The following is a 22,379-nucleotide window of genomic DNA, read 5'->3' on the forward strand; positions in this document are numbered from 1 at the left end:
GCACTCCCTGGCGATGTGGCCTTCCACTTCGTACCTCCTGCAAAGTTTTCTCCTGTCGGGGCCTTTATACTGTAGGAATTTATAGTAGGCACTGCATTTGTTAAATTTGTATAGTAGGCTTTGGTTTGAATAGGGTCATTCGATGTCAATTATTATTCCTCGAGACGCCAAATGAAGTAGACGCATCTATTAAAGCTATAACAACTACAATACACCCACGACTTGTGTCCTTGCTCGAAGCACTTGTACAACTGCTGCCTTATAGGTACAACTTCCTGTTGAGAAATATTTCATGTTTGGCCGCTGGATGCCAGAACAAACGCACAATAAAAAACAAAGATCATAGTAGATTTTTTTTTATTCGACTCTGAGTCTGTTGAGCATTACCATGTCCGCCGTTTAGCGCTACTGAATACCGGATCATGCGTAAAAGCTAGCTCATTATTAAATTTTAATACACAATTTGTTGTGGTAAACGTTAATTATAACTTTTAAAAATTATGACAGCTAATTTATTATATGATTGTCAATTGAACTATTTTCACATCTCCTTAATCTTCATTCACTCCATACATTTTAACCTATCCCATGTGTCTCATACCTCAACCACAATCAACAAAAAAATGGTTGCATTGTGGTCCTCTAGTGCACACCCGTTTGACCGCAAATCGACCAACTAATTGCATGGATCAGCCTGAAGATATACAGACACAATTCCGAGAAAATCTTCGGAACAGAACAAGACAGAATGGAGCCGCATGCTGGCATCGAACGGAGGAAAATCACAGACAACCAACGAAAATGCTCGTGATAGTTTATATTCTTTAAAAAATATCACATTTTTAGATAAGGAAAGAAATATGGTAAAGAGTTGGAATAGGTTCCCTAGAAGAGAAACCTAAAAAATTACAGGAAAAAACAATTTTTGAAAGTTCAAGAAAGTATTTTTTCAATTGGTTAGAAAACTTACAATAAATCGGAGAAAATTAAGAGGAGTTATCTAAGAGTTATCTATGTAAGAATTATCTAAACTCTAAGAAAATTAGATGCCTCATACACAGATTTTTGTCTTGTAATAATTCATCTTTGCTGATTTTTTTTTTGTATGCTGAATACATTCGGCAATTCAAATTTCTGACTTCCAGTATTTTTTCCCATCTGCAGAACTTGTTGCTAAACCTTCTAGCAATTTTTAAAGAAAATTAAAAACGTTTTTTTCTGAAATTCAGTAACATTTTGTAGAAAATTCAGAAAATCCTATTGCTGATTTTTTTTTTCAGATGCACTGTGAATTTTATAGGATGTTAGTTTTTATTACGATTTTCTTTTTGAACATTGTAGATAGAATGAATTTTCTCAAAACGTTTCTCAATTAGTGATTATTTTGGATAGGTTCTTGTGAATTCCGTTTTTTTAGATTTCCAACCACAACTTCATCATCACAAAGAGTCTTCAAATCATTCAACTGATTACGTCCGTTATCCTGTGGTAGAAAAACTATACCAAGGGCACAAGAAAATTGCAATCACACTCTTGAACGAAAAGGATGTGTTGGATGCTTCATAGCGCCTCCCACCTCGAGTACCTATAACTTCCCCTTATCAATCCTGTTTCGTTTGTTGGCAGTCGGCTGATGATAATGGTTTAATGTTGGGTCATTTGGCTTCTAGCCGTGACCGGAATGGTTTTTGGTTCCTATATAGCTAAAGCCTTGCTGGTGAGCACGCCACAGTAGTCCCAGAGAGCAATATGCTTTCAACAGAAAATATACCATGGCCATGTGCATGGGTGGTACAATTGAATCCGGTAGTGAGTGTGGTAGGTTTGTGAAACTCGGAATGTTCGATGGGTCCAGCGACTGGCACGGATGAAGGGCTAAAATCAATAAGTTTGTGTGTACATATTGATAGTGGTATCCACGGGTTTTGTTCAATGTTGTTACACTACATATTTGCTACGAGTAACAACCGGAGGCATATTCATCTAACCAAATTATTTCGGCATATGAGCTTCGGTACGCTGACATCAAATACCATTTTTAATTAAAATATTATGTACTTTTTGTTAGAAACTTAGAGGTTATGAGACTATGTAATTCATTTTCATGATTTTGGGCTTAAAATTCTTCCAAGATCTTAGGACAGGTCTTCATTTTAAATTAATCGCGAATGGCATTTGGTTTAGAACTATGTGAATAGTAGAGGGTGCCCCCACAGACCGTTATTATAAAATAAAAATGTCCATCAAAACTAAGTTCAGGGATCGAATCCTGGTGCCATTCTGCACCTCTGAGCAAATTTTTAAAATAATCCCTAGGAGGAATCTCGAGAAATCTCGATTTGATGTTTTATACCAAGAAATTTCAAAGAAATCCATGTTCAGATTGGACAATATCGCTTAAATACCTACACAAACTTTCCCTAAAGTGTTCAAAGTTGTTTCAAACCCGTATTTATTTAATAACGTGACTTCACTTACACATATTTACTGCTCATCTAAATCAATTAACTGATTAAACTGACTTACCAAACATTTGGCAGTGTACAAAAATCAGAAAAAAAAAGATGCAAAAAACGTTGCTTGTCATGTATGCTTTTGATTGCCAACGTTAGGTTTAGAAAAACTGGAGTAGGTCTTTGAAGGCAGTTTTCTTAAAATAAATAACGTTTTCAGTCACAATAGTCAAAAACAAATTTATACTTTTTTTTCCATATTGCTTAGCATTTTGAACAGGGGCGTTCAGTGTTTAGTAATTGCATTGTTCCTTGCTGTAAATGTATCGCTCATGGGGCGAGTATGACACATAATCGATCCGATGACCGTAAGGACGTGGCCAGCGCCATTATTGACTTTCAAATGTTGAACTCTCGAATTGTGCACTCGGACCTGAAACACACCTGATAGAATGGTTAGCTAGTCCCAAGCCTTGCTTTCATTGGTTCTCTGTGCAACTCTGGTCAATCACGGTGTGTACGATTATCTTTGATTTGCTTTGCCTAAAATTTTGAACATTTTTTTGAATGAAAAGTGCTACATATTCTTGCACATGAACACTAGAAAATTACTGAGAAATATGTGTTAAATAAAGATCTAATAGTACACCAATTTTGGAAGAACAGGAAACTACGACGTATATGTAATAACATGGGACACGGTTTATTTGGGAAAATATAAAAAATCTAGTTCTTGTGTACTTTTTGAGTTCCATTTTGGTCCCATATCAACTGTGCAAAATATCAGGTCGATCGGGAAAACTATTTTTTGTGCCCGTTATTCTTAGTTTTTCGGACGATTTTATGAGAAAATTTACTTCTTCAATGAAAAATCGCTTGGGGTCACCCTTTGGTCCCTAAAAATAATTCGATGAATGATTTCTGTAGCAAACTTCACGATGAATTAGACCTCCGAAGACCGCAAAGCGATGCGAAGTTCATGGAAAAAAGCTATGAAGCCTTACCCGATCGATAAAATGACGAAATTTGACTATTTATTGTTATTCCACACATGTTAAACAGCGTTTCCATGCTATTCGGTTTTCAGTCAATAACTTTTTCCACATATCTTAGATCCCTTTGTAGTCTTCGGAGGGTTGGTTCCTCGTAATATAGTAAACATGTTGTAGAATTAGGGAAAATTTTAATGTATAACACTGGCATGTAATATGTTCATAAAACAATAGGGAAAAATCGCTTTTTAATGCTTACGTTAAAACCGATGCATGGCTTGGAAAAACATACTTATGTCAGTTTAGTCAGTTAATTGAGTTGGGTGAGTAGTAAATATGTATAATAAAAGTTGCGTTGGTAAATATATACTGGTTTGAAACAACTTTGGATACTTTGGGGACTTTTTTTGTAGGTATTAAGGCGATATTGTTGAATCTGAACATGGATTTCTTTGAAATTTCTTAGTATAAAACGTCAAATCGAGATTTCTCGAGATTCCTCCTAGGGATTATTTTAAAAATTTGCCCAGAGGTGCAGAATGGCACCAGGATTTGACCCCTGAACTTAGTTTTGATGGACATTTTTATTTTATAATAACGGTCTGTGGGGGCACCATGCTTAAATTTTAGCAAAATTTCCAAAAATATATGAAGAAATGTATTTTTTTTTCAATAAGTAAAAAAAAAACAATTTAAAAATTATTTCTCAACGTTTATTTCAAATATAATATGTAGGCGAGTTACAGTAAAAAATTCAGCTCAATCGGAGCATTGATTACGAAGAATGAGATGTGTGAAGTTGGCGACTTTGCTTAAAAATAGAACAAAAATCGATTTCAAACCATCAACCTTGTATGGAAAGTCGAAAAAAAATCCGCTCTACTGTAATTTTTTTCCTTCGAGTTTTCGAACTTACCAAAATTGATCATCAGCTTACCGAGTTCAAAAATGCTGTAAACTAGTGTAATTTATAGTTCATTTCTTCGGCAGAGTTGTTAATCAATACATACAAAAGACGATGTATGTATGATTGCATGTTTAAATTTTTTAATGTTTGTCTATTTGTATGTTTATATGTATGTACGTATGTATATATGTATGCCGGAACATAGGCATAACTCTGAAATGCGTCAAGAAATTTTAATAAAATTTGGTATACACATTCCTTAGGATGTGGAAGTGGTAGTAGGGGAATTGAAATTCAATATGGCGGCTTAGGTTCCAAGATGGCGGTCAAAACTCCAGAATATATGCTTTTTAACGACAATGCTGCTTCGGATACTATGCAATATGGGTATCTATCGATCGGGCTTCACACGTGTAACTCAAAAATGAATATCCGACGCAATTTTGGAATCCAAGATGGCGAACCATATCCAAGATGGCGGCCATGAAATGGTAGTTTGATCTACAATACCATGTAATATGGGTATCTATCGAACAGGCTTGATGAGTAGAAGTCAAAATTCGATATTTAACGCCAACCCAAGATGGCGAACCATATCCAAGATGGCGGCCACGGAATGGTAGTTTGAGCTATGATACCATGCAATATGGGTATTTACCGATCGGGCTTTATGAGACAAAGGGTAGTGGGTCATGATATATGGTAGGGTAGCGGGTAGAATAAACGATGGAGCAGACGGTCGGGTAGAAGGTTTGGGTGAAGGATAGAGTAGAGGGAGTGAAATAGAAGGTTAGGGTAGAGGATAGGGTGGACGGTAGGGAAGAGGGTAGGATAGAGAGTAGGGTTGAGGGTAGAAAAAAATGTTAGGGTAGAGAGTAGGGTAGACGGTACGATTAAGCACAATATAGACTAGAGGGTACGGTAAAGGATAGGGCAGTGGTTATGGTAGAGGACAGTTTAGAGGGTAGGGCTGATGGTAGGGTTGAAGGTTATGATAGAGCGTAGGATAGAGGGTTGGAATAGAGGGCAAAGAAGACAGTAAGATAGAGGCTAGAGAGTAGGGTGAAGAATTGAGTTGTGATTAGATGAGCTGAGGTTCTTTTTCGAGATACCTTCAGGAATTCTTTCCAGGATTTCTTCAGGCATTCCTTTTGAGAATCTTCTCAGGTTTATTCCCGGGATTTCTACAGATATTGCTTCCGAGATTGCTGTACGGATTGCTCCGGAGCTCTCTTCAGGGATTTTTGCAGGGGTTGCTTTGGAAAATCCTGAAAGGATTCGTTTAGTTATTCTTTTCTACATTCCTTCAAGGACTTGTGCTGAAATTCCTTCAAAGATTCCTTCCAGGATTCCTGCTGTTATTCCTTAAGGGAAAATATGAAAAAAATATGTATTTCTGCCGAGATTTTTTTCAGGCAATCCTAGATCATAGAGACATCTTCTATGGTTCTTGCAGGAATGCCTGCTCAGCTTCTGGCCGGCATTCCTGTCATGATCTCTCTAAGGATTCCATCAGGTATTCTCTACGGGATTCCGTCAGAAATTACTTTTTGCCAGAATTGCTTTAGAAAATCCTGGAAGGATTCTTTCGGAAATTTTAATAAATATTCCAGAAGAGAACCGTGAATTCTTCTGGAATTACTTCACAGATTCATTTTAGTATACTTTCAAAGTGTTCTGTCGAAACATATTCAGAGAATTCCAATGAAATTCTTTATACGAGCCGGGATCCTCGCTCAGGATATGTTCAGCAATTCCTCCCGGGATTTCTTCTGTGATTATTTCGAGGATACCTACCAAGCTTTCAGCTGATATTCCCTCAGAACTCTACCAGATATGCCTCTCAGAATTCCTTCAGTAAATCCTCCCGGGATTCCTTCGGGGATTTCTACCAGGAATGTTCTTCCCCCACATAACGCTGGGGGACTTCCAGACTTCTGTACGTAATTCCAATTTGCAGTTGATAGATCGAATAGAATTGAATGTTTGGGTAGTTTATCATTTTTCATGTAGCCGAAAGACACATTATCTTTTCGATGTAACTTTGATAGTGCCCAGAATAACACCATAAAACCCACATATAGTTCTTCTTTGTACCGACTTTTCGAACCCTCTAAGCAGAATACCCTCTTCGAATGAGTGTAATCAGTTTCGGAATTAAAAGGTACGAAACTGATTACACTCATTCGAAGACGATTTTCTTTTTAAATCATGCAAAATTTCTGGTTTACGTATGCCGAGTACGTTAAGAGAGTTTGTGGGGTGCTGAAGGAAAAACTCAATTACTTTATTAGAAATCATTATCTGTGTAAAATCTAACTTCTACAGTTTTTTAACGTTTGGGTATTAGCGTGGGACACCAAAAGACATTTTACTCCTGTACACTTTTCGAGTTCCATTTTGGCCCCATATCAACTGTGCAAAATTTCAGCTCGATCGAAGAGACTATATTTTAGCGCAGCCTTTTTAAGTATTCATACACTGAGGCAAAAAATCTTAAGAAATTCATTATAGCGGTCTTATTAAATTCATTATAGCGGCTTTTATGAAAATCATAAGATAACTTATGAAACGTTATTCCCGAAAATCCAAGCTTCTTTCTGGACTCCAACAACCCCAACATCCCAAGCGTCAATGGGCGGGTGCATAAAGCACGCGTTCTCCGATCTCGACGTCCCTGGTTCGATTCGAGGTTGCGACATTTTTTTATATTGGGCAAAAATATTTCATAAGATGTGTTATGAAATAATTTCATAAGAATTTCTTATGGAAATCAAAACTTTTTCTCATGTCGAAATTTCATAAGACAAACTTATGACCTTCTTAAGATCAGTTTTCTCCGTGTACGATTTGCTATGGGGAAAACCACTTTTTCAAAGAAAAATCGCCACAGGTTGCCCCTTAGTCCCTAAAAATAAATCGGCGAATGATGGAAATTTTAACAGGAACCAACCCTCCGAAGACCGCAAAGCGATCTAAGACATGTAGAAAAAGTTGTTTACCGAAAACCGAATGACATGCCAACACTGTTTAACATGTAAGGAATAAAAATAAATAATAAAATCTCGTCATTTTATCGAACGGGTGAGGCTTAATAACTTTTTCCACGAACAGCATCCGTTTGCGGTCTTCGGAGATCTGATTCCTCGTGAAGTTTTCTACAGAAATCATTCATCGACTTATTTTTAGGGATCTAGGGGTGACTCCTAGCGATTTTTCTTTGCAGAAGTAAAATTCCCCCGGCGGGCGCTAAAATATAGTTTTTCCGATCGATCTGAAATTTTGCACAGTTGATATGGGACCAAAGTGGAACTCAAAAAGTATACAGGAGTTAGAATTTTTTCCTTTTTTTATCCCATATAAACCGTATACCGGGAGGCTATTGGTTATGATACACATAGTGAGCTTTCTTTTTTTTTAATTTGTTAAAAAAAATGAGAAATGTTGAACACTGCAGTCGAAATTAGGTACAAAAAATTACAAGAACCATGTGTTGCATACTTTTAGGCGTTTATAGGGTAATATTTTTATCTAACTTATAAGTCCTTTTTCTATTCTTTTTGAGTGGTTATCATCTCTCTCACTTTTTTAGAGCTGTATTTTATCTATACGGTTCAGAAAATAACGATAGCGTAGAAGTTGTGCTGAAATAGAACTCGAGAAAATTATCAGATATTGAGGACCTACAATGAAGATTTTTTTTGGAACTACTCCATAGACATCCATTTTTTCGTCAAATCATGCTTATTTTATTGGAACTTGACCTTTGATAACAAATTTATTTGAAGATTTAAATTGTGAGACACTTTGGGCGTTAACAGGTTAAAGTATTATTAGCCAGAACGGAAAGGAGTCGATTATCGACGTTACATTTTGTAACAATAAGTAGGTAGGCAGCGTGCGTTGCTATTGCAGAGGCTCCTGAAATATTCAGATCTGCTAAGCATAAATCGTACCGAAGCTATAGAGGAGCTGGTGCATGGGCTCGAGAAGTGGCTAGTTCAGGCGCTCATCAAGAAATGGGTCAAGGGTTTGAGGGCAGCTACGCAGGTCATACCGCTGCCATGCTGTCCAACTCGGCCCTCATATCGAACAGATGGCCGTTCGGAGAACATCCTGGTAGCGCCGGTCTACTGGGTTGGACCCTAACTCGTTGATAAAAAAGGCTCCCCGGCAAGGTCCGCGGCAGGCGGAGACCCCATGTCGGCTAGTCCTTCTATATGATAGCTGATAGGGCCTTATTTGCCGGAAGGTCAAATCGTTCTGCACGCGATATCCACAATTCGACTCTGTACGCCTTTCGAAGACAAAAGGAGTGGTAGAGCCACCCGGGAAGCGTGCAATGCGCCAGAACATTACCTTGGAGTCCTAAAAGTTCGTTGTGTCATGATCAGAGACAATGGAAATTCGCGGCAATATTTCTTAAATTTCGCGGACTATTAATGTGGATTGTTGAAGAATACTTCAAATTTGCATGTCATATGAATAATTAACCACAATTAACTGTGTTTTGTGAAGTGTAATAATAAACTCACCGAAAAAGTAACAATTTTGGTAAAGTATAGAACAAGCAAACCTTTAAAATGCAATAAACTCATAAAACTTAACATTGCCAAAAGTTTTCAGACAATTTATGCCTAAATAAATATTTGTAATTGATGGAAAACTGTAGGGTATTTAAACAAGATTGCCAAATTTCGCAGCTCTTCGCGGAATTTCTCAAGTATCGCGGCCATAGCCTAATTTCCATTATCCCTAGTCATGATGTTCGTTGCTGCAAGGCTACGCAACTAATCTCGAAGGTGCGATGTTTAGTTGCGTAGCCCCTCTCCGAAGCAATGTCTTCTTAGTGCTTCCGAAGAGATATAGGGCTTACGCGGATACGGGATGAAGTATTGCCTGTTGGAGGCGCTCCCCCACCCCCGCACAACCTGAGCCTGTCGCTCTGTGTCTGTTGCTTAGAGAAGGAAAAGAAAAAGGGCTGTTCTGCGAATCCAAATTTTGAATTTTGAAATCAATGTGACTGAACAGGTAAAGTAAGTTGGAGTCATTTTTGATTCCAAGCTTTCCAGGACACCGCATATTGAGTTCAGAATCAAGAAAGCTTGTATGGCTAAAATATAGCTGTAACGACCTACAAAGGGATGGAATATGCAATTTTGGCCCAATGACTCCCCCACTGACGGTAGTTAGTAACTATTTCTCACCCATGTAAAGCAAAACCAATTATATTCTTTTTCAATATACATTTTATTCCAAATAGAAAGTGAGGATAGAGTAAAAGCGAACCTCGATTAGTGCACTGGGTTACATCAATGTGCAAGCAAAAGGCAAACACGAATAAATTAGATAATAACAAAAAAAAACTTTAATTCTATTAGATTGTTAGATTGTTATAGTATAATTTGTCTTAGTATGTAGCAGCCTTTCATGTCTCAATTAGTCAACAAAAGCGTCAGTTCTGTTGAACTCGGTTGCGGATGTGCACCGGGATGGTGATCTTTTCGTTCTCGATGTAGACCTGCGAACGAGCAGAGCAATAAAAACAATGTTTCAAAGCTAGTACAAAGGCAGGAATAAGCTACTTACCACAATAAAAACCGGTTGCTGTGGCTGTGGCCCCATCAGGAAATCCACGTTCACGATCACTTCCTGTCCGGGTCGTATCTGGCCCTCTCCCGGCGAAAACTTGAACAGCGGTCGGAAGTTGGAGTTCAGGTCAAAGAACTGCATCGTGTAGAAATTGCTCTTGATCACAAACTGTTTGGTGCGTTCCGTATGGGAAAACTCGAGGGATGTTGGCCGTACGCTCCACGATTCGCCGCTTTGCCGTTTGGCTGATTGCAGTGCAGCAGGGGAGATGTCTTCCGGAAGTCGAGGAGAACCGCCGTCTGAGATGTACATGGTTTTGAAGAGGGCGCTGCTGTCCTCGGTGAGCGTGAAGTCGATCATGGTTTCGTCCAGGGCACGATCGATCGTCAAGACCAGCTCGTACTCACGGAAGGTGAGGAACAACTCGTGGACGGTTTGAAAGAGGTTTTCGGTGAAGCAGTCTAGTTCGTCGAATTCGCGTTCGTTGGGGATGAATTCGCAGACAGAAGCTAATGGTGAGAGGTTTTCCTCTTGGAGCTCATTCCGCTTGATGAGGCTGATGATGCGTCGGAGGCGATGCCGTGTAGGTTCGTCGCCCCAGATGATGTGGAGGTTAGTGATTGAAAGAACGTCCACGTGCTTCTGGAGGATTTTGGCTATTTCCTGGCGACGGGGCTTGAAGCTGACGTTGATGTGTACGTAAGTATTCGGGGGGATAATGACCTTCTGGGGCTGTACGATTACGGCGCTGGCGAGGAATGTCTGATCAACTTTTTTCATGTCGATTCCAATACGTGCGAATGCCGGAAGACTTCCTTTATTATACAGCGTGAATGATTTTTCCAGAGGCCGTCCGAGATTACGGGCTTGCCCGAGTTCCAAATAAGGACCGGTGGGGCCTTTTTGAATTCCTTCTGCCCGGATGGACGCTTCGCCACCGTAACCAAAGAGCGAAACCGAACGGTGAACGTAGTTGTCATGTGGAGGAAGGAAGCTGAGAAGTCCAACGGCAGGACCGATCACGGTAGGACAGAAGTCTATTGTTACCGTGCGACATTCCTGGCTGTGCAGGGTTAACACTTGTTCCGTCCCACACAGCTGAAAACCAGGACCAGTAATGGAGGATTTAATGATCAGCTTCTTATTGGACATGTTTTTTATTTGTATTGACTTCTTTTCACTTTTCCGAAGTTTTGTGCTTGGCCAAGACAGCTCCGAATGGGTTGACTTTAAAGGCAGAACTCCATCCTTGTGACTGAATTCGCTACCAGTAACCGAACACTGCGAAGCGGACCGAGCAGACCCCAGCATGTTGTACCTCCTTGGTGACTTAGACGGCTCCGAATAGGCTGCTCGATCAATTTCCCCCATATCAGTCGAACCAACCGATTTGGGCGAAGTAAACGGAGACCTATCGTTCACGTAAATATCTCGGTTTCTCGGTTCCGGCGAAAGAAACGATCGATTGGCCTGCTGCTTTGGCTGCTGCGCTACCGCTCGCTGCGATGGAATGGTACTTTTCGGTGTTTCATTATATACCGTCAAATGACTGGCCACTGCCTTCAGTTCTGCGCCGTTTGCCGGAGATCGTGATCGTTTCTGATGAGCCCTTGCAACTTCTAACCGTTTCTCTTCGGCATCCAAAAGTTCCTGACGGGTGGCCGAGCTGGATCTTCTCTTCCGGTTGGGTTTCACCGGAGGGCCATCCGTCAGAATTTGCTTCTGGCACTTGGGAGCCTCCCGAATCATCGGTATCGGTGGCAGCTCCAGCTGATTCGGGGACAGCTTCGTTGCCGTTGATACCCGGTAGGTGTTCAGGAAAGGTTTCTTGGCCGTGGACGCATCGCTCCGATCGGATTTCGCCACCGAAGACGGTGCAGATACCTCCTTCGGACTGGACGTGATCACTCGAGGATCTATCGGAACAAATGCCGACGACTCCAAGAGAGACTCCGTAAAGCTAGCCGTATCGGATAGATTGCCACACTTCGGCGGGCGTTGTTTTGCCTGTTGTAGATCGCGAACGAAGGATGGTGTTTGGACAACCGAAGCCAGATCTGTCTTCAAAGAGGCGGTTTTGTGCACCGCAGCTGCTGCCGGAGATTTTGGTTTTGGGGTGGATGGCATGCTTGGGCGACCGGATTTTCCTTTTCGCAGATGTTGGATTTTGTTGATAAAATCCGATGGTGAGTCCTCGAGATGAATTGCACCTAAGAACGCAAAAAAATATTTCTTTATATAAAAAAAATAGTAGGAATGTGTAGGTATAATTATATATTATTATAATAAAATGTCAGTGTTGTCTGTCTGTCGGTGTCACTGAGAAATGTTTCACACAGAATAAAATTTAAAATTTATCTATCATTAGGCATTTTTTCATTCATTCATAGGTGCTATACTGGAGTTGTTTCGATAAAAAAACCTTCGTGAGAAGGTAGGGTGGCCGTATATGAATCGTTTCGTGGAAAATCGTGTGCGAGAGTGTGCACGATGTGCAAAGTGCATCAGTAAGTCAACAAGGAAATCCTAAACCGATGATACGTAAAGAAACGCCTGATCGTGCGTGGCATTAGATTTTTTTTTCTGCAAAGAAGTGTGCGACGTTTTTGGCTATAGTTTTTTTTATCTGTATTAACGAGATTTTTAGCCCTGGGCTAGTTCATCTCGGGACCCACGCTTTACTTTCCTTCCGAAGGAAGAACTCACATTTTGTGAGTTTGTCGGGAGTGGGATTCGATCCCAGGTCCTCGGCGTGATAGTCAAGTGTTCTAACCATCCAACCAGATCCGCTCCACAGGCTATAGTTGATTACTATAGCCGATTTTTGTTTGTAATTGAAATGAAGACAACAAATGTACACCAGACAATCGAGGCACTAGAGAGAGTGTTCAAAGAACACACTTATTCTGAAACGATTCGAATGGATAATGCACCTTCCATTGCCAGCGAAGAGTTTGAATGAATGGGTTAGTCGAACGTCCAAAGTAGGGGATACTCCGAGCATTACACATTGCGAGGTCATAGAAAGAGGACTGGAGAAAGGCGGATTCTTACAACACCAGCCCACATTCTGTCACCGGGGAGTCTCCGGTGAGCTGCTTACTGGATGACCTGTAAAGGATCTGCTGTCTTCACTAAGGACTGATCCATACTGGAAAAGAGATGAAGAAACAAAGGACAAGGATGCAATAAAGAAGTTGTATGCCGACAAACGACGATACGCCAAGTTGGACGACACCCTACTACAGATGGGATTCAAGCCTGCTGATGCGGATCCGTGCCTATATGTTTGTCGGCGTGGCAAAAATGTGGCGTACATTTTGTTATACGTCGATGATATGTTGGTCTACACGAGTTCCTTAGAAGAGTATGACGATATTCTAGAGACACTAAACAGCACGGTTCAAAAAGCCGCGCTAGGAGATGTTAAACAGATACCAGGTTACCAAAACGGAAACAGGTTACTGTTTGAACCAGCAGACCTAAATTAACCGAATGGTTGCCAGTTTCGAAATGGAAAAAAGCAAAAGGTTCCCGTATTCCGATGAACCCGGTGTACATTCAGCAGAAGGAGGAGGCAGAAAGGCTTTCTAATAACGACAAATACCAGAGCCTTGTTGGTGGTCTGCTTTATGCATCCGTTCATACTCGTCCGGGCAATTGGTATTAGTGCTTCGATTCTTGGACGCCGAGTCAGTAACCCGACAGTTACAGATTGGACGGAAAAGAGGACATTACGTTATTTGAAAGCTACAAGTGGTCTGCAGCTTCAACTGGGCGGCGGTTCCGGAGGACTGAAAATCAAACTCTGGATGATTTCTATTTTGCCTTGATGGCGGAATAATTTCTTGGTGCGCAAGGAAACATCCATGTGTATCGCTGTCTTCAAAAGAGGCGGAATATATTTCACTCTCAAAAAGCTGTCAAGAACTGACGTGGTTAAAAAAAACTGATGTGAGATTTCGGCGAACCAGTGAAGAAGCCCATATGCATCTTTGAATATAATCATAGTTGCATTAAGAAGCTCAGTCAAACCAACGGTAAGCGGACCTAAGGACCTTCATGAGCGCAAACCAAGGCGCAAAAAAATCGACGTGATCTACACTGAAATAAATTTTGTTGTCGTTTCCACCGAATCCATGGTAGAATTAAGAACTGTACCAATTTTCAACCGAATGCAAAATTCTGTTAATTGTACTGAAACATTGTCAATATTACCATGCGTGTATTACTGTTGACTAAAAACATTCTTGGTTCTACTATTTGGGCATTGTAATTTCGACCATGTAGACTTGAATGTTGCGCGTCTTAGATAAACATGGTCAAAAATACAATGTCAAAATAGTAACATCAAGAATGTTTTTAGTCAATGGTACGCATGGTAATATTGACAATGTTTCAGTACAATTAACAGAATTTTGCATTCGGTTGAAAATTGTTGGTACAGTTCTTAATTTTACCATGAATTCGGTGAAAAAACAACAACAAAATTTATTTCAGTGTATTGCCCGTCCGAAGACATGTTTGCCGATATTTTAACCAAGCCGTTGAGCCGTGCCAAGTTGGAGACGTTGCGAGACAGGATTGGCCTTAGATCAGCACGTGATGAAGATGAGTGAAGGCATGGCAACCCTGCCATGTGTAGAAGCGAGTGGAGACTTGACATGACGCGCCTTTTTTCTACAGTGTATCAAACAATTGTCCGTATAGCAAATTTTTTGTCAAAATAATTTTTCTTTCAAATGTTTATAACTTTTTTATGCGTCAATCAAAAATGCTGAAATTTTGACCAATCATGACCCAAATGTTAAAGCTCCATTGGTAAAATTTTGAGCGAGATCGAATAAGTTTTCTGAAAGTTATAGAACTTTTAGTAAAACTTATAAGATTTTTGAACACATTTTTAAAACATTATATCTCAATATGTACTCGATGAAATTTTTCCATTTTTTTTATGTGTTACATCTTATACCTAAGGCTTTCACATGCAGCTATGTTTAAGGTTTTATATTCACAACAAAAAATATGAAAAATGTGCTTATATAGCTGACGATGTTTAAAAATTTACTATATTTTGCACATATAATCTGCCAAACGTTTTCCACCAATAAAAGTGCATTGACTGAACGAAAAATCCCTAGGACCTACTCTTAATATGTAGTTTAGTAGGTCCTGTATAGAAGCATTACATTAAGAGAGTTTAAAAAAGTTGAAAACACTTGGCACTTTTATTGATCAAAATATGATAAATTTCCAAATGACACTCTGAACATATACAGATTTTTCATATTTTTCGTAGTGAATATAATACCTCAAACGAAGCTGCATATGGAAGCCTTAGGTATAAGCTGTAACACAAAAAAAATGAAAAAGTTTCATCAAGTACATATTGAGATATAATGTTTTATAAATGTGTTCAAAAATCTTATAAATTTTACTGAAAGTTCTATAATTTTCAGAAAACTTATTCGATCTCGCTCAAAATTTTACCAATGGAGCTTTAATATATGGGTTATAATTTGTCAAAATTTCAGCGTTTTTGATTGACGTATAAAAAAGTTATAAACATTTAAATGAAAAATTATTTTCACCAAATAATTACTGTACGGACAATTGTTTGATACACTGTATTTCCCTTTGTGTATTTGCCATGAACAAATATACAGTTGAATTCGTTCTCTCTACCTGATCGGTTGTGTCTTTATTTGCTCTGTCACACATCCCAATACGATACGTCGAGAAGGAGTTATGTTAACACAAATGCGAGCCATGATTCAACTGCACCCACTGCTCCAGTATCAACAGCGGATATGCACCGACCGACAGCAGCCACGAGATGGGAACAAACCCTATGTCTTGGAACCGAAACCAAAGCTTCGGAATTTCTATTGATTAACAAGACCAATAAGCATCCTAACTCAGGGTATTGTGTCACAGTACTTGAATGCCGTACAGAACCTCAAGGATCTACATCTACAGTTTACTTACTGTGTATGAAGCAACGATGGTTGATGTCAAGACTCTGGGATTGCGGACGCGACCGCAAGGAGACGATGAAGGTCACACACGCCCCAGCACACAGAAACCCACGTGGGTACGCGGTTTGGAGAACCGGATCGATACATTGCGAACCAAGATAGATCGATTAACGCAGTATAAGCAGTACCGTGGGGTGCCCTAATTTCGCGCGGGTCCAAATTTCGCTCAATGATCATTTTTAGAGATCATAATCATAGAAGTAATTGTTGAATTGTCCTAATTTCACTTTAGATAGCGTAGCAAAAGTGTAATTTGGACAATTGCACAATTAGTTTTATGATTATGATCACTAAATATTATCGGTGAGCGAAATTTGGACCCGCGCGAAATTATGGCAGCCCACGGTAAGCTAATTCGTTTTGACTGAAATTGTGAAGCCTGCAGAACTCCGAGATCTCATAGAAGTCAATATTAAGGGGACGTCCAGAAATTACGTCACGCTTTTAGGGGGAGGGGATCAGTAAAGCGTGACAACCCATACACAAATTTGAGAGGTATCATACAAAAAATATGTCATACAGGAGAGTGGGGGGGGGGTCTGAAAATGAGCTATTTTTACGTGACGTAATTTATGGACGCTCCCTAACTGAGATCCTCGACATCCATGTACAGCGGTTGGGTGCTTTTGTGAACCGATTGCGGTGTTATGGAGAACGTTCAAAGCGTAAGGAACAAAATTGGATGTTCAACATTAACGAAAAGGAGTTCTACAACTGCAACCGAAACGACAAGCCTGATTTTGGAAAATACCTTCCGGAGATTGGCGAAGTCACACGGTTCTGGGTCAAACTGAGGGAGAGGCATGTGCAAATAGAGGTAATAAACTATAGAGGGAGAATGTCGCTGGCGTCGCCGCCGCAACATCTCTTGCTGGCGAAGATAGGGAGGGATATAAGTGTCAAAGCGAAAAAGTATGCCGTTTGACAGATAGATACCCGAGATGTTTGCGATCGAGAACAAAGGGAACAACAGCGTAATTCGTCCTCTATAATTTATTAACTCTATTCATGTGCAGCACGGCGACGACGAGATGTGGTTGGCAGAAGAACAGTGACAGTGTTATGAAGTTGGAGACATGACCGTGGTCGTAGTAACTGATCAGGACATATGTAAGGCTACCCGATATACCTGAAATTAGGATGCACCAGGACCCGTATCGTGTCTGAGGTTCTGCAGAGCGCTCAACCAATTGCTCCCAACTGAAAATTAGGACAAGGAGCACAAGAATAATCAACACCTTTTTAATGGACGACCTGAAGCTGTTTGAGGAACCAGGACAGAGACTGCTGCATGGTGTTCAGCAACGACATCCGAATGAAGTTTGGAATTGACAAATGTCGGTCAGTCCATCTTCTCCGGGTTCAAGTAATGGATGCCAGATTCGGCGTATTATTGAAGTAGAAGCGTACAGATACTTCGGCTTCGTGCAATATAGAGGTTGTTAAGACTACGCCGTATCAAAAGCTAATTGCACTCCTTCGAAGTGCCCCTCGTGTAGCATAATTTCTCTGGATTTTGCTAGACTCTCTGAGTTGTCTACACGGGATTTCGATGATTGGATGAGAAATTTAATCATACTCGTAGGTAAAATTTAGCTGGTTTGTTGCTATCATTCTATTCGTTATAAGTTTAGTAACAAATAAGGACTTGTTACGGACGGTCACAGTTTTTGTCTGTCGCTCACAAATCGTGCAAATATATTTATCGATCGAAGAATAAAATACATATTCGTCTGACAGCCGTAAAATCGCTCGAGCTTACAAACTTAGACATTTTCGCGTGCAAGAATGATGACAACGCTACTTCACCATGCCGTGAGGCTAATAAAAATCGCCCAACAATTTGTTTTAATTGCTGACTCACTTCTACACATTACAAAAAATGCTGCTTTCCCTTCTCAATTTCTGGTAAGCTTTGTTACAGATCCGGTACACATCCTTTGATCATTCATATACCACGTTGATTGCAAAGTTTGTATCAATTTCCTAAAAGTTTCATATTTACCGGTTCCACGTTAAGCAGTTCTGAGCAGTCTTGTTAGCGATCACAGTCTTTGGCACCTTTTCGACAATATTCGGCTGCCTATGTCTCCAACATTCGCAACACAAGCAATCAAACTACTGTACGGAACAAAAATGTCGAATGAATGCGCTTGACCACGATTGCGTCTTCGGGAGATGGTTCGGTTTTTGTTATTCCTATCTTTCCCATAAAGAGAGCTGTTTTGGATAAATGTATGTGTCGTAATCGATTTATCACACACGAATAAACTAATATTAAACCAATCTCTATCAAAATTAGCTAAAATCTTGCGAACAGCTGGAATTAGACAAATGTCATCGTGTCAGACGACGTTGATTTGATCCACTTTTTTGTTTATTGATCTTCGTTCTGCCGCTCGTGTTGTGTGTAAGGTAGCGCTCGCGCTCGAATGAAACAAAGCAAGCTGACACCCGACCGCGGCAACGAAACGAAGGTAGTGAAAAGTGTCGAATGTTTACAAGCCTGGTTCTGAGAATACACTGAGAAATCTCTTGGTGTGTTTAGAGAGCAAGCTACTGAGAGGGTTCCCAGCGAATTTGCCGAAACATGGGGGAGATATTGTACGTCCAAGACATCGAAATCCTATTTCATCCAACTATTGAATGCTGTGATTGACTACAATAGCGGGCATTTGAACTGATTCTGGTTATTTGCAGTAAATGGTAACCGTTTATCTATCTATATATATAAAAATGAGTTTGAAGTTCCTTTGAGGCAACAAAACTCAAGAACGGATGAACCGATCAACATGACTCTTGCACAGTTCGGTTCGTATTCATGGTGGCTGTGTTTATATGTACAAAAAGTTACGAATATCAACTATAAATGTAACAAAATTGATAAAGAACTGATTTTCCATGAGCTGGGAAGGAAATCAACACGATCGACATGAAACCAATCTAGAGTGCGGTGCAACAATAACCACAACAGTTGTCAAACCACCACGTCTTGGCAAGACAAAGTTTGCCGGGACAGCTAGTTTACCATAAATACTGTGAAAATCTATGGATTTGAATTACTCAATTCACGATAACTTTTGATTTCGTAGATAAACTGTTCTCTAATTTTCAGTATGGATATTCGTATACCATACGTTTCGAATGTTGAATTCCAAGTTTATGAGGGACAGGTCGATGGCCAAGATCGTTATACAACCACAATTGAATATTAATAGTTCAAGGAGAATTTAATTGAAAATCGCCCTAAAATTTCAAATCACTATCAATTCCCTCGATGAAACATTTCCAAAATTTCAGAGATGATACTTGGATATCTTTCGAATGGTGAGTATCGCTTAGATGGGTATTTTATTTTGTTAATAACTGTTTTAGACACACCGTGGGAACATTTGATTTCCAGTGAATGGCCTAAGCGATTAATATAAAAGCAATACGAGCAAACAAAAAAAAAATAAGGTGACCAAATTAACAAACCAAGAGCGGCACTTATAATAAATGAGTGTGAAAATGAAACATTTGGAAAGCTTAAAAGTTTAACACTTTAAGTACCTATCTATCTTAAGAGAAGAGTAAAAATACCAACCAGGTTTCTTATTCTAATGTCTTACATACCTATGGCTTTCATAATTTTGGAAACGCTGAGTGAATTTTCCTTGTCAGTGGCGTCCGATAGCGAATCAGCGTGTGCTCTTGGTTTAACTGGCGTCTTCCCGCTGGATTCATCCGTTGCTTCTATAATTAAAAAAAAAAAATGTACAAATTAAATCAATCATTAAACAATCTCCACTCTTTTCTCTTCAAAGCTCACCAATATTACTAACATCTACCAGCGGAAGTGGGGTTCTCCTCGGGGGACTACTCTCCGAGATCATGCCCTTCAAATCGTCCGACATTTTGTTAAAGTACTCCCCTACCGAGCAGTAACTGCTATCCTCGATCCGGGTGGCCTGCATAGGCTCAGCCTCCTCCTGCGCCAAATATCCCGAAAAACAGGAAAAATCTACATGGTTTTTCAAATTCCGTGGAATCTTCAAACGTTCCATTGGCGATTGACCTTTCGTGGTCGGTTTTTGTGCATTGATTTGTGGCATAATAGCATTCTCTTGCTCCCAAGCCAGCTCATCGGCCAACAGGCGCGATTGCTGACTCTCCGCCGGATGGAAACTGATGTCCTCCAGCTGGGTCAACTCCTTCTGCATCCAGCTACTGGCGAACGGCGCCGCCGCCCCCGCTGCCCCACTCGCAGGCAAATCCCAAAAATCTCCTCCAGCGCCACCTTTAGAGGCGTTTGACGTAATAGATTCCCGCATCGCCGAGATGCGACTCATGTCTGCCGTCCGCGGAAGACTCACGTCCGGTCGATCATCCCTTCGGAGCAGATCGGCGGCCGAATCCGTGGACATCCTCCCACTGTACATGCCACTCAACTCTCTAACCTCCGGAGCAATGCTCTCGTTCAAGATGGCGTGTATATCCGGAGCCATCTGTTCCATTGCCAGCTTTCTCCGGGATTGTTCCGAGGAGAACTTCTCCATAGTCGAACGGGCGGCAATTTCCTTCGGTTCAAAGGATACCTTCTGGGGAGTGGCCTGCAAGTGGATGGTTTTGTCCTCCTCTAGTTCGGTGATATTTACGGCTCTGTATTGCCTTGGCTGAAGAAGCATCGACCCATTCTCACTCCGGGTGTCATCCCAATCCTGCGTGGGCGGTGAAAGCAAAAGCCGACTGTTCTTAGTGGTTGTTTTCCCGTTCAACGGGCTGCGCTCCCGCATGTCGTCAGCTCTTTGGAGCGTTTGAGCGGCAAGGTATCTTTGTTTCTAGGAGTGTTTTTATAATTCAATTATAAACCTTGGCCACAAAATAATTGCATGATTTACCTTCAAAACATCGGACGCCCTGGAATCCATTGTCGAGAGCGAATCGCTCAACGGACTTTGTCGTTGAAGATGAAACTGAGCAGCACCGGCACTTGACACTGAAATACTTACTGTTGAGGGTTCTTACAAGCACAATCTTATTATTTATAACAAAATCAACGAGCACAGCCGAAACAAATAAAAATAACACTTTTATACGCTGAAAATAAATTTATAATGCGATGGCGACCGTTTGGAGACACTGATGATGTTGCTCGTGTTGCTGATTTTGAATTTCCATCCGCCGTCTGTCTGCTGCAGCTCCGCGGCGTCGTTGCGTGTGTTTGTGTTTTGGAAACGAAAACGTCAAACGAAGGCGGGCTAAAAGGCGCGCGTTTAGGTTGGACTCGCCGAATCAACAAAGGAGTATCTGGTCTAAATCATGGCAAAAATTGAATTGGGTTCCCGCTCGAAAATTCCAACTAGAAATCTAGTAGGTATCTACTAGACAAAATAAAATATCTAGTAGACATTTAAGCGGATATCTACTACCAGTCGCATAGAAATCTTCCTCCAGTGCAACATTTTTGTCTACCTCAAATCGGGCGAAAACAATTTCGCCCGCTTTCTAGTCGATATCTCATAGATATCTACTAGACAAGGGTACTAGAAATCGAGTAGCTGTCTAGCAGATCTCTACTAGGCTTAATTTTGTTTATTTTTCTTTTTTATAGTTTTTTTTTGCTTTCTAATAAAAAAAATAAATAAAATATTTGCTTATGAAAATTTATTGCCTTAAAACATACATGATACAATAATATTAATGGCCTTAACACTATAAAAACTATATTCGGGATTACGAAGCAACTAATTTTTAAAATTCTACTTATTTCCGGGAGTGATGTTCTTCACGGATCCGTACGAAAAGGGATCAGGGATTTTTCAAGGAGTTCCTTCAGAATACCTGCAGGAGCTTCTTCAGATATTTTACCAGGAGCTACTTCATGGATTCCTTCAGAGTTTTCTAAGGATTTCCGTTTTCTCAGGGAATTTTTCAGAAAATTCCTCAAAATCTAGTTTCTTATTGTATTCTTCCAGGAGTTCCTTCATGAATTCTTAATTGAGTTTCTCCAGGGATTCCTCCAAATTTGTTTGAGGTGTTCCCCCAGGAGTAATGTAAAGATTACAGAAGGAGTTCCTTCAGGAATTCATCCAGGGCTTCTCCCAAAAGATCCTTCAGGGATTCCTCCAGAAGTTCAATCAAGAATTCCTCCAGGAGTTCCATCAGGGATTCCTCCAGGAGTTCCATCAAGAATTCCTCCCAGAGTTCCATAAGGGATTCCTCCAGGAGTTCCATCAGGGATTCCTCCAGGAGTTCAATCAAGCATTTCTCCAGGAGTTCTATCAGGGATTCCTCCAGGAATACCAGCAGGGATTCCTTCAGGAGTTTCATCAGGGATTCCTCCAGGAGATCCATCAGGGATTCCTCCAGGAGTTCCATAAGGGATTCCTCCAGGAGTTTCCTCAGGGATTCCTCC

At 40.4% G+C, this 22,379-nt stretch overlaps 1 protein-coding gene across 1 annotated transcript; it reads right to left on the reverse strand.

Annotated features, from left to right (window-relative positions):
* Positions 1 to 9,697: 9,697 nt before the first annotated feature.
* Positions 9,698 to 21,164, reverse strand: LOC109398058 (uncharacterized). The gene is made up of 5 exons (XM_019670420.3): positions 20,863 to 21,164; positions 19,794 to 20,802; positions 19,598 to 19,717; positions 9,942 to 12,154; positions 9,698 to 9,873 (listed from the first exon to the last, which is right to left on the reverse strand). The coding sequence occupies exons 1-5, from the start codon at positions 20,890 to 20,892 to the stop codon at positions 9,808 to 9,810; spliced, it is 3,438 nt and encodes a 1,145-aa protein (XP_019525965.3). The 5' UTR covers positions 20,893 to 21,164; the 3' UTR covers positions 9,698 to 9,807.
* Between the last annotated feature and the right edge of the window lie 1,215 nt (positions 21,165 to 22,379).

Source organism: Aedes albopictus, chromosome 2, assembly GCF_035046485.1.
Source record: "Aedes albopictus strain Foshan chromosome 2, AalbF5, whole genome shotgun sequence".
NCBI lineage: Eukaryota > Metazoa > Arthropoda > Insecta > Diptera > Culicidae > Aedes > Aedes albopictus.